The sequence below is a fragment of the Gouania willdenowi genome, chromosome 10, assembly GCF_900634775.1.
Source record: "Gouania willdenowi chromosome 10, fGouWil2.1, whole genome shotgun sequence".
NCBI classification, from domain to species: Eukaryota; Metazoa; Chordata; class Actinopteri; order Blenniiformes; family Gobiesocidae; genus Gouania; species Gouania willdenowi.
The window spans coordinates 7,471,151-7,483,905 of record NC_041053.1 but is presented as its reverse complement, the minus strand read 5'-3'; the positions used below and the strand labels follow the sequence as shown (position 1 = coordinate 7,483,905).

General features: G+C 40.2%; 1 protein-coding gene and 1 pseudogene across 1 annotated transcript; both read left to right on the top strand.

Moving 5' to 3' along the window:
- Positions 1 to 346: 346 nt before the first annotated feature.
- Positions 347 to 464, top strand: LOC114471679 (uncharacterized; annotated as a pseudogene).
- A 2,045-nt stretch (positions 465 to 2,509) lies between these two features.
- On the top strand, positions 2,510 to 11,375 carry LOC114470551 (forkhead box protein N2-like). The gene is made up of 5 exons (XM_028458785.1): positions 2,510 to 2,605; positions 7,609 to 8,224; positions 9,069 to 9,190; positions 10,436 to 10,482; positions 10,941 to 11,375. The coding sequence occupies exons 2-5, from the start codon at positions 7,637 to 7,639 to the stop codon at positions 11,276 to 11,278; spliced, it is 1,095 nt and encodes a 364-aa protein (XP_028314586.1). The 5' UTR covers positions 2,510 to 2,605; positions 7,609 to 7,636; the 3' UTR covers positions 11,279 to 11,375.
- Positions 11,376 to 12,755: the final 1,380 nt, after the last annotated feature.

The following is a 12,755-nucleotide window of genomic DNA, read 5'->3' as shown; positions in this document are numbered from 1 at the left end:
TCAAACTTCTGAAAGTCACCGGTGCTGAACGTTGTACCCGTGGTTACCCACCATGCACACTGAAAGAAATAATTTTGTCCAATATTCAGGGGAAAATGGAGCATATACATGATGTCCTGTATGTGGACCCCCGCAATGACCTCACCCCTAATTTTGGAACCACTGGATCAATGCTTATATTAATATTATAGACGCAACCCCTCCCCTGAGTCCTGGTTATAGTCTGAAGATGAAAATCATTGAAAGGAAACCATTTTCTTTTACAGTGATTTGCATGAAATAAAACACCAGTGATCATAAATTCAGTTCTCCTGCTGAATGATCCTCAGACTGAATAAGACACAGTCATTGTGACCATACCAGCCTGTCATTGCCCGATCTCATTAGATCTTAGAAGCTAAGCAGGTCTGGGCCTGGTTAGTAGTTGGATGGGAGACCACTGAGAATTCCAGGTGCCACAGTGGTATCTGTCATTGTGTCCTTGAGCAAGGCACTTGACCCACATTGCCTAGTATGAATGTAGTGTGTTGGTGGTGGTCGGAGGGGCCGATGGCGCATTATGGCAGCCTCGCTTCTGTCTGTCTCCCCCAGGGCAGCTGTGGCTATAATAGAAGCTTACCACCACTAAGTGTGGAGTGTGTCCAAAAAAGTGCTATATAAGATGTATGTATCATTAAGATGTCATATCACCTGTTAAAGGTGCAGTCCGCACCTCTCAGATCCCTCCCTCCCACTGCTCTCTTGCTCTGCCTCCAAACCTTCCTCAGAGGAGCTAACAAGCTAACGTTAGCCCAACAGCAACATCACAGTAATATAACATGCTCTGTTAAAAGTATATTACTGTAGTGCTTCTCTCTCTCAATGTACACACACCTCAGCAGCAACACAGTGTCACTTGCATGCACACGAACAAACACATGCATTACAGAGTTCTAGTGTAACAATTACCAATCAAACATAATGTAAATCAAGCAGCAGTAATTACCTTTCAAGCAGAAAAGTCGCTAATTCCATCTTCTACTCCTCCAGATCATATACTGTAAAAAAAAATACGGCGCTCTAGCTCCGGGAAAGGGGCGGGGCCTGTGAGCAACAGCTGTCAGACAGCCCGTCAAACTCAATCCTGGTTCTGATTGGTTCTTTTTGCTCAGTTGTGGTGCATTCTGGCAATCTGCCAAAGGCTGCAGGGGCGACTCAATGAGTTTGTTTTTTTCACACATCAAGCTATGTCAGGACAGCTTTAGCTAATATGACAAAAAGTTACTTTCATAAGAGTTGCAGACTGCACCTTTAATAGCAGCGGAGACTAAAATGTGCTGATATCAGAATATAATTTCATAAATATCTTATTTTGCCATCTGTGAACACGTTACTAATCGTGGTATTTAAATAAAGGTGGTGGCGTATCGTGCAACAAGATATTGATGTATCGTCCCACCCTATTTTAGAGATGTTTAGAGCACGTGACTCACTCAAGCTCAACCTTTCCCTGATTGAGTGAAAAACTACATGTTGGTCAGGTTGGAACACTAAGACCCGAGGCAACATTTACCCTATTTTAGGAATTCAAAAGCTATTTTATTTAGTGTTTTTATGTACATATGTATATATTTTTAAGGGGAAAACCATTATTTTTGGAAAAGGGCTCAAGAATAATTTTCTTACATTTGTGGAAAGGCAAACATTGGTGACCCACTATAAACACCAGTCAAAATAAAAAAAAAAAATTTTTTAGTTTGTAGATATACAGTAGATTGTAGAGGTTTATCAGGTGAAAACTTCTATATCAGTTGTTCAAATTATTTTATAGAATTGATTTAAAGAAAAAATGCTGCATTTACACTTGAGATAATCAAACGTCAAAGACTGCCTTTTAATAGCACATTTGGAAAATCAATCAAAGAAAAAGTGCAATTACCAAAACTAAACCAACAAAATTATCCAATGATTACTTCATAAATGCAATAAGTGTAACATATTTTGCCTTTCCAGTATAAAAAAAGCCAGTACTTAATCAGTATAGATACATTTCTAATAATGCTTATGACCTGTTTTTGTGTCCCGACCTATAAATAGATCTAACCTCGGTTAGAGACGACCAGAGAATAGATTATAGCTTGAAATTAGATAAAGAAAAGATATACAATGCATAAGAGGAATACACAGAGGTATTGGATAGGACAGGGTTTCTCAAATGGGGGTACGTGCACCCTTAGGACACATATAGGGGGTACTTGAGAAAGAGAGAGGGGGGAAATTAACAAATGATAGCATTAAAAACATAAAACTAGAAATAAATCTATCCAAAGACGCTAAATACTGTTTCTTTCCACTTATTTACAAATCAAGTTTATCCAAAATGTGTTATGACTCATCCATTCCATTATTATGCTCTATAGTTGGTTGTAGTCGGACAGAGGGGTACATGGAGATCAGGTATCTCCCACACAGCGGGGACGCGCACTGAGACGCGTGCCCGCAGAGCGTCCCTTTGGTTTCCTTGGTAACGCGGACACTAACACAGCCCATCTGGAGATATTCTGAGCTGCTGTGGGACCGGGACTTGGACCTGCTGTGGACCAGAGGCAGTGTTCTGTGTGAGTGGGTGAGTGGGAGCTCGTGCTGCTGTCTGTGAGGGTCTGTGAGCGGAAAACTGGCGGCTTCTCCCCTCCCGGAAACTTTAGATTGTTCCGCCATTTGCTCTCCAAGCTTTGTTAAACCATGTGGACTTTAAAGCTCAGACTGATGGGACCAGGCCTAAACATTGGTCATATTAAGCTGAGTCATGTTTCTGTCACATGTAGTGATCACTGAATGTACATTTCGTTGTTTCCATTCATCATGTGTCATCCCTCACAGAGACACAAAAACAAAGCCCAGATGACTTGGTTTTTGCTTTGCTTTGTAATTCTTATTCTTCAAACAAATGATAGAATCTGGCAACCTGCTTAAAGAAGAAAACAAACATTGACATCTAAAGTAGAGGTGGGCAACTTCTATCACAGCTGGGGCCACGAAAATGTGTTTGTTTGATGGAAGGGCCACATTATAAACATTGATGTCAGCATTCTGAATAATGACCGATCTGAGCATTAACTTTTTATAGTTACTTTATGTGCTTTTTGTGCATTTCTGTTGTCCTTTTGTGTATTTTTCCTGTAAAATGTATGCTTTTTGGAGTCATATTGTGTATTTTTGTTGTCATTTTGCATTTTTTTTTTTTTTTTTTGAGTAATTTTTGTGTATTTGTGTTGTTGTTTTGCTTGTTTGTTAGGACTGTGGGTTTGCTAAGTAATTGTTTTGTGTTTTTCTTGTCTACTTTTGTTTTCATTTTCTGTAATTTTGTACATTATTTTGAGTCATTTTGTGTATTTTTGTTGTTGTTGTTTTGTGTTATTTGGCATAATGTTGTGTACTCCAGAGGTTTATTCCATAAAGCAGGTTATGTTCAAACTCTGAGTATGTTCAGGCTCAAATGAGGGAAACTCTGAGTATCTCATTCCTAAACACGAGGTATGTTCTTCTCTGAGTATGTTACCATGGCAACATTGTCAGTGAACTAAACCTGGTCGCTGGCAGGTTTTATCAAAGAAACCCTGGGTTTCTACCTGGCTCCGCCCACCTGAACACCATTTCTGAACACTTTAATGAACCTTAACACTTTTCTCTGAAACACATTAGTGACATCACACACCACAGACGTGTTCACATCATTACTAATGTTGTTTTTTTTGTGCAAACACTTGTTTTCTTTCTAACATTGTGGATACAGATCATTAAGTGAAAGTCACTGAGAGGTTGATCTGCATTAAAAGATCTACTGACGTCTGTAGTAAAGTTCTCTGAATACAAACCTGTGGATAATATAAAGGAGATGATTGTTGTTTTATATTGTTATACAGTTAAATCTGTAGATCACATATCTTTGAAGATATGACGGCGCAGTGACTTGTGATGTTGCTGTGAAAGTGATGGGTCACGTGTTCGCGTCCAGCTGTTTTTTTATGACATTTTTTAGGACGTCGAGATGACTCTGGTGACAATATTACATTAAAAATCAATATAAATGATTCGATATCAAGCGGCAGTTACTGTCTTAATATCCAGTGTAACAGGAGGACTCTCTATGCAGACATCCTATGCTGCTGTCACATCTCCTCAAACGCATTTTATTCATATTATTCACCGCTCGTCACGTCACTGAAGCAATAAAGTGATGAAGTGAACAAAAAGTGTGACTAATTACGGGTGATTTAAGCCACTATAGTCACTGAAGACTGAACACACCTTTAGAACAGGCTCATATTCCTCAAACACCAGCTTATTTCACCATCAAGGTGAATAAATCACTCTATTCTGTTTGGTTGTCATGGCAGCTTGAGTAATCTTCGATCCAATGATGATGTCTTTTTATTGCGCGCGTCCACGTCAGTAATCCAAGGTTTACATACTCAGGGTTGATTAACCCACTTCATACCAGCTGTAATGGAATCAGATACCCAGAGTTTCCCATCACAGGGTATGTTGACCCAGAGTTTATGGATAGACTCAGAGTTTGTTAACCCTCCTTTATGGAATACCCCTCTGTTGTTGTTTTGTTTATTTTTGTAGTAGTTTTGTGTTTTTGGAATATTTTCTGTTTTTCTTGTCTTTTACTGTATTTTCCAGCAGTCTTAATATTTTGTATTTTTTTAATATGTATTCTTGCTTCTGTTTTATGTATTTTTCTGTCATTTTGTGTTTACTTTGGGGTCTGCATCAAATGAAACCAAGGGCCATAAGTGGCCCCCAGTGTTCAATGTCTGATCTAAAGGGTTACAAAGGAATTTGAGTCCCAGTTCCACAAATGGAAACAACATGGGTTGGTGATGATAACCATTTTGCTGGATTGGCTCCATAATTAGCCAAATTCATTTTCACATTACATGAGATCGTCTTTTTTTTAAATTGTATTTTTAATTTAGATCATCAAAGTCTAATATTAAAAGTACAGAAACAGGTGCTGTTTCAAGAGGAGCCAGATTTATGAATAACCCATCATGTACACAGTATTATATCCCATAGCTTAGTGTGAAATCAGGATACACCCGATGGATGATCCATCTGGGTTTACAACATCCTGATGCAAAAAAAGAAGATGATTATTTTGTCTATAAGTTAGCTCTGACTTTAATGCATTAATCTATTGCTTGTTACAATTGATTTGTCATGTATTAAAACATGACAAATTGTACACATGAACACAAAATGTGATTTTCTGATCCGAGGGCCACATTATCAACATTAATGTTAGTATTTAGAATAAAGACCAAAAGGTTTTGTCTTTGTAGCCTTTTTATGTGGGGTTTCTTTGAGTTTTTAGACATTTTTGTGTTTTTCAAATCATTTTGTCTATTTTCTTGTCAATATGGAAAGTTTTTATTGCCTTTTTGTGTGTTTTTCTACTCATGTGTGTTTTTGTTATTTTTTTTGTGTTATTGTTGTCTTTTTGTGTATCTTTCTGTCAGTTGGTGCAATTTTGTTGGCATTTTGTGTCTTTGAATTCTTCTCTATGTTGTTGTTTTTGTAGTCATTATGTGTTAAAGTGGTTTTTTAAGGGTGCGTGGTGGATTAGTGGTTTGTACGTTTGCCTCACAGCAAGAAGGGTTCAAGCCCTGGGGTGGACACTTGGGTCCTTCCTGTGTGGAGTTTGCATGTTCTCCCCGTGCCACGTGGGTTTCCTCCAGGTTCCTCCCACAATCCAAAAACATGATTGTTAGGTTCATTAGAGTCTCTAAACTGCTTGTGTGAGTGGTTGTCTGTGTACGTGTTGCTCTGCATTGGACTGGCGCCCTGTCCAGGGTGTACCCCTTCCTAGCACCTAGTGTGAGCTGGAGATAGGCACTGGCAGACCCCTGCGACCCTGAAAAACAGGAACAAGTGGGTCTGACAATGGATGGATGGTTTCTTGAGTGTGTTTTTGTTGTCATTTTGTGCATTTTGCTGTTGTTTTCTATGTTTCTGGAATAGAAATAGAGTGTATGCTGTGGTCAATGAGGATCCAAAACAATCCGTCTAATAGGGCTGTCAAACTGATATTCCAGGGGCTGCTGCTTGTATTTGTCAGGACTGGAAAAAATGACTAATTATCTCAGACACATATTTACACCTGGGATCAGTGAAGGAACCCGGTACCCATTATCCATGTTACTCAGTGGGAGAGTGGGAAGTCACTGAAGTAAACTCACACACTCTCAGGGAGAACATGCAAACCCTACCCAGAACAATCAGAAGTGTGGCAGGGTTAATATAATTAAGGGCACAACTTCCTGCGTCAAATGGGAGAGAGTGAATAAATTGAGTTAGTCATCTGTTTATGACAGCAGTTTCTGTCTTGGGCTCTTATTATGAAAGACTAGATGTGGAAATTTGTGTTGTGTTTTGCACTTGACTGTTTGTTTGACAATGAAGTAAAGTATTTTATCTGTTTATCACAGTTACTTCTGCATAATTTAGGAATCACAGGCTCCAGGGAAACATGAAATGACTGTAAAGCAGCACACTGTAATCAGTTTTGTATCAAAAACAATCATAATCACAAATCAAATTAATCTACACCAAAATTTTTATTTTTATTTTTTTCGAGCAGGGACAAAAAAACAACAAAAAAGGTACAGAAAGTCACTTGTGTAGAAGGAAACTCCAACAGAGAAAAACAATCAGAGATGTTCAAAATAAAATGAAAAGTGAAAAACGTGTATCCTAGGGCTGGGCAATATATCAACCTTCAATAAATATTGAGTTTTCTATTTTGGCGATATAGAAAATGACATTATAGCCTGTATCAGTAATAATAATAATGAATTTTTATAGTGCTTTTTTCGAGGAGACAAAGTGTGTACAGAGAAACCATTATTCATTCACACCAGTGGTGGTAAGCTATATTATAGCCACAGCTGCCCTGAGGCATACTGACAGAAACATGGCCGCCTTTTTGCGCCTATGGCCCCTCTGACCACCACCAACATTCATGCACAATTAATACCCATTCATACAAGGTAATGTGGGTAAAGTGCCTTGCCCAAGGACACAACAAGAATGACTTGAATAAAGTGAGATTCAAACACCCAGCCCTTCGGTTATTGGATGATCCACTCTATCACTGAGCCACGGTCGCCCATATATATATATATATATACACAGCTTATTTTGCATTAAAATACAGCATGAAAAGGACAGTTAGATGGATGCTGAGTGCGTCCTTCCCCTAAACAAGCCACACTACAGAACTCACTCACATGTGCTGTCCCTTATTTAAAAAAAAGCCAAAAGTGGCACATATTGTCAGCTGTTTAACCCTGAATTGTCTCTCTGGTCAGACTTTATTTGAATAAAAAATATCGAGATTCTTATCGGATGTCGCCATTTTAAGAAAAAAAATATTGAGATATGACTTTTGGTTCATATTGCCCAGCCCTAATGTATCCATATTTATCTATGTACCCAATATTAAGGCATGCCAGGTGTGTGGGTGCAGTGGATTAAAGTATCTCTGTTAAATATACAAAGAAAAGTAACTATAGAGAGAATGTTTGTGGCTAACTATAAATGGTCCCTGCCTGTCCGCAGAACTCTGGCTGGATGACTCTGTGGTTTCATGCTGACGGAGAAACAGATGGAGAACGCCCCTCACCCACTGCCATCGTTGTCTTCATGTCCCCCGACGTTTGGAGGCCCTTCCTCACGGTCCCCCTCGCCCCAGCACACCTCTAGTGGCCTCTTCTCTCCCATCTCCTTCCCACTGTCCCCATCCCCATCCCCGTCCCTACTGTCTCCTGCCACAGCAGAGTCCAGTCACTCCTCCCCTCCCACACACTGCACGTCTCACTGCCTCAGTCCACAAAGCACGTCCGAGCAGGACGACTTGACCTGTCTCAGCTGGTTGCATCAGAGAGGAAACCTTCTGCCTATGCAGCCTCTCACCAAAGCAACCCCTCAGCAGGAGGACCCCACCCTGGGCCAGGCTGCTCCACCCTCGTCCAAACCACCATACTCCTTCAGCAGTCTGATCTTTATGGCAATAGAAGAATCCCCAAACAAGAGGCTTCCAGTGAAGGATATCTATGCCTGGATTGTCAACAACTTTCCCTACTACAGGACGGCCACAGGAGGCTGGAGGAACTCTGTTAGACACAACCTGTCCCTCAGCAAGAGTTTCCGACGCATCCAGAGGGACAGGAACCAGGTGGGCACAAGACTTTTCAAACTAAAAAAATAGTTTTTCTCAAGTGGAGGTACTTGTACCCCTAGGGGTAAGCGGTTGGACTACAGGGGGTACTGAGACTGAGTAAAAATAACTAATGAAAGCATTAAAAATATGGGGTTTCATAATGTTTATTTATAGTTAAAAATGATAATCACAGTGAATATGATCAGCAACTCACAAAACGACAACAAAAACACACAAACTAAGATGATATATACTAATAAATGATATAAAGAACAAACAACAACAGACACAAAATGACACCAACAACACACACACACACACACACACACACACACTAAGAGGGAAAAATACAATTACCAGTAACACACAAAACGACAACAAAGACACTAAGTGAGAGAAAAATACACAAAAACAACAGAGAAACATACAAAACAACACCAAAAACAGAATTTAAATGTAATACCAACATCACACAAGAATGACCACAACAACACACAAAATATGATAAAAATACACTGAATGATAAAAAGGCCAGATAACAACAAAATGACACCAAAAACCCACAAAATGATGATAAAAATGATCTTAGAACATGAACTGAAAATACAAAGATCAGTGTTGACCCACATCAGGAGGGAGATGACAGGAAATTATACAAACTATAGAAATAAATCTATTCAGGAAACATTAAATACTGTTTTATTTCACTTATTTACAAAGTTAGAGACCTTGTGTTATCATTCGTTCCATCGTTATGCTTTTCACAGAATTCTGAGCAAAATGTTGTAGTCAAAAAAACAAAAAAGTTTGTAAAATAACAATCAGTGTTTCCTGACGTGTGTGTGTGTGTGTGTTTCAGTCTGTAGGTAAGGGATCGCTGTGGTGTGTGTGCCCAGAATATCGACCGACGCTCCTGGAAGTGCTGAGAAAGACCCACAGTTATCACAGCACCAACAGCAACCTGCTCAATCGGCCTGCATTGTGAGTCTTGTCACAACAAATTTGCGGTTGACCTCATTTGGAGACATTATTTTTGCCCTGGTTGAATGATGGAGTCCAGTCAGAGCATGATGATTTTATAAAAAAAGGATTTATTATAAAACTAAATGAAAAGGAGTACAAAAAAGGAGAGTGTCTCATCTTGTACATTGGAAAGGCTAAAATGAAAACGAGTACAGGATGGTCCAGAAAGGTTCTTCCCTGGCTCTGGATATGCAGGACAGCTTAGCAGTTTCACAGCTTAAGCTTTCTACAGATATGAGAAAAAGTCCCAACCCTGAAAGAAAGAAAAGGAGGGAGTCAGATGCTCCCAACAGTGGAGATGTTGGAGCAATGATATCTGTCCTGATAATGTGCGTGTGTCAGTTGGTGTGTGTGTGTGTGTGTGTGTGTAATGTGAGTGAGTTCGGCCTTGAAGATTTCTGGTGTCTTATCTGTGTGTGCATGTGAAAGAATGTGAGTTTTTTGTATGAGGCTTCAGACAGAGACTGTCTGTACTCTTAATCTAACATGACTCAGCTGTTCAAAGAGTAATGCAGTCACTGTGTATTAAAACATGACAAATTGTACACATGAACACACATTTGACGATATGATGATGAAGATAATAATTGCCATAACAGTCTCCATTCACACACTGCTCATTTTCAGAAGTTTTGGTTTTACAATCAGACTTTTACACAATTAATCAAAGTGTCAATAATAGTTAAAATAGTTGATCACTTCTCTGATAATTATGATAAATTAGGAATGCTTTTTCTACAATATAAACTTAGTCATATGCACTCAGCACATACAGAAAGCAATGATTTAGTTAATTAATTAATTAATTAATTAATATACAGTGCTTTTACAATATGTATGATGTGACAATGATGACGACGATCACTCTTTTAATGCTACATTGGGATTTTTTTTATTAATATCATGGATCATATCAATCTTTCTCAAAATTTAGGGAAAAAACCTGTATAAATCAACACTACATGTTTGTTTCGTAAACTATTACAGGAAGGAAGGGTTGACATTTTGGATTCTGTCATTCATTTTGATTTTACTTTTCCAGAATTCATTCCCTAATGACAGTGACCGTTTTACACAGAATAATGCACATTAAGAACACAACATTTTTCCATAAAAGACAGGAACAGGAACGTAAGGCAGAAGAGCTCACCACTACAGTCTGTTCCTGTTATAACGAACGTGTACCTGTGCTTGTCTCTGCAGGCTGGATGGAGCTGCCTATGAGATTCCTGCAGCTATAGAAATGTCAGGTTAGTGACTCCACAGAGACTTGTGTCTCTATTGAAAATACTAATCATTCATATGTGATGGGATCCAATGGCTAAGGGGCTTCCTGATTCTGCTACATTGCACTTCAGTATTCACAGACCTCACTGACACCAACCTAATTAAGGCTCTGAGATGCACAGATGAAGAATACATTTGACCTGCTGTGAATTCAGTAGTGGACAGAGTTTAATCTGAGTAACAGCTCCCAGTGACACTTTTATTACCTGAGGCTTTTTCTCAGCATGTTCCTGTGTTTGGGCCATGTTGTCATGGCAACCGCCTGCTGTCTCTCTGGAAACCTGGCAACAGTCTACTTTATGAGTCCGCCCCTTTTACAGCCTAGTCCTTCAGTGTCCAACAAGTGGCTGCTCAAACAGCCGCTGGATGGCACACATCAATATTCATGTCTGCATCTTTTTTTTGTTTTTCTCTCTCTCAGATCTGTCTCACAACCTTCCCCTCTTCTCATCCTCATCCCAAATCCTCACCACTGGAAACCCGACTCTTGCTGAAAACCCAACATGCCCTTTGACCCCAGATGACGAGGAGCTGGTCACCATGGACTGCCAGGAGGAAGTCTGTGATGAAACAGAGAAGGACCCCCTGTCTGACAGCGGCTACATCGAGTTACACTATTACCAGTCTAGCCAGTACCAGTACCTAGTGCTGCCAGGTGATGCCGAGTGGGACCTGGAGACGGTAGAGATCCTCCAGCTCGACACCGAGGCCCAAGAGGCTGCTGGGTCACTGCTGGACTTAGCAGGGGGCGGATATTAGATCATATCATATTCACCATTCACCAATTTAAATCCTCCAACAGGAGAAGTTGGACAGTGTACTTTGACAGTTACTTTGACAGTAAGTACAAAGACAATTGGCCTCCACTTAGAAAAAAACTCTCCTGGAAGCTAAATATGCAGATTATTAGGAAAAGTGTTGACCAAGGTATAGCAAACACAGTGGTTTTACTCACAGGGGAAGAAAGGAGATGCACCGTTTCTGGATTAGTGAACATATGCTAAATTATTGCGGTTTCATTGTATATGACAGTATTTTCTTATTTAAAGCTGCAGTATGTAATTTTTATGATCATTTGGTCAAAACTCCATAATAACCTTTGAGCAGATTGTAATTTAAAATGTTCTGAGAGGAAAATGGACCTCTTCTTCTTCTTCTTCTTCTCTTGGCTTGGTATTTGAGTTTTAGAAATCCAGGAGCATGACGCGACTTTTCAGCCAATCAGAGATCATTTTACAAACAGAGTGCTCCATGAGCTGTTCTGGGGCATTGTTATTGGCTGCCCGACTAAAGTTGATGCGCATTCACGTCCTTTGTAGTAAAGTGTAATGGTGGACTTAGGCACTACAGTTTGCACGCCATGCAAGTGGCAAAAAAAAGACCGACGTGATGAAGCGACATTCGAAAGTTCCAAACATTCTCGGGTGGAACGGACTTCACGGAGGTTCGCGTGGACTCAAAGCAGACGTGTGTGACGATGCGCTGTCCACCCCATGTACTGGTTTCAGAGGGAGAGTGATAAGCAGCACTGCAGCACCCAATGCTCAGGAAAGTAACTAGAGAGTGATATGTGCTTCTAAAACATCAGAAAACTCTCCAATAACACAAGATGAAGTCACTAATAAGGGGACGAGGAAAAGCAAATTCAGGCTGGTCATTGGCTTTTGAAAACATTGCAACTTTATTTGCATTACATCTACTAGTACTACTCATTAATTTGTTGGCTTTATTAGTCCTACAAAACCCAAAGCTTTATGCTGCGTTCACACCAAACGCGTTTCGGGCGTCATAATGGTGCCTCACGTTCCTAGTTGGACGCTTGTGCTCATTGAATCAGACGCCAGCGTCACCATTGTCAAAGACGCTCTGGAGCGTCCAAACAAGTTGGGAAGAGAGTGTGTTTAGGGGAGGGGCTTCTCTGTTGCCGGTGGTGTTCATACAATGGATGATATTGTGGCGATCAGTTACGTTCATAATTCACCCAGTGACTGTGAAGTGGTGGGGAGCATTGTTGTGTTGAGAAGGTGGTGTTTCCGGTAGGATGTTCTTTGGTGTGACTCTGTGATGTCAGAGGGCTATAGAGAAGTGTGGTGAATGGAGAATAAAGTTTGGAGTTCCTTGCTGAACACGCCGCCTTTGACTCGCATTCATCGGCTCTACATTATTGAGCGAGTGGTGTGGCGTTATTTGCACCTCGGCGCCGTTTCTGGATTCACTAGAGCTGCACTCGGACGAG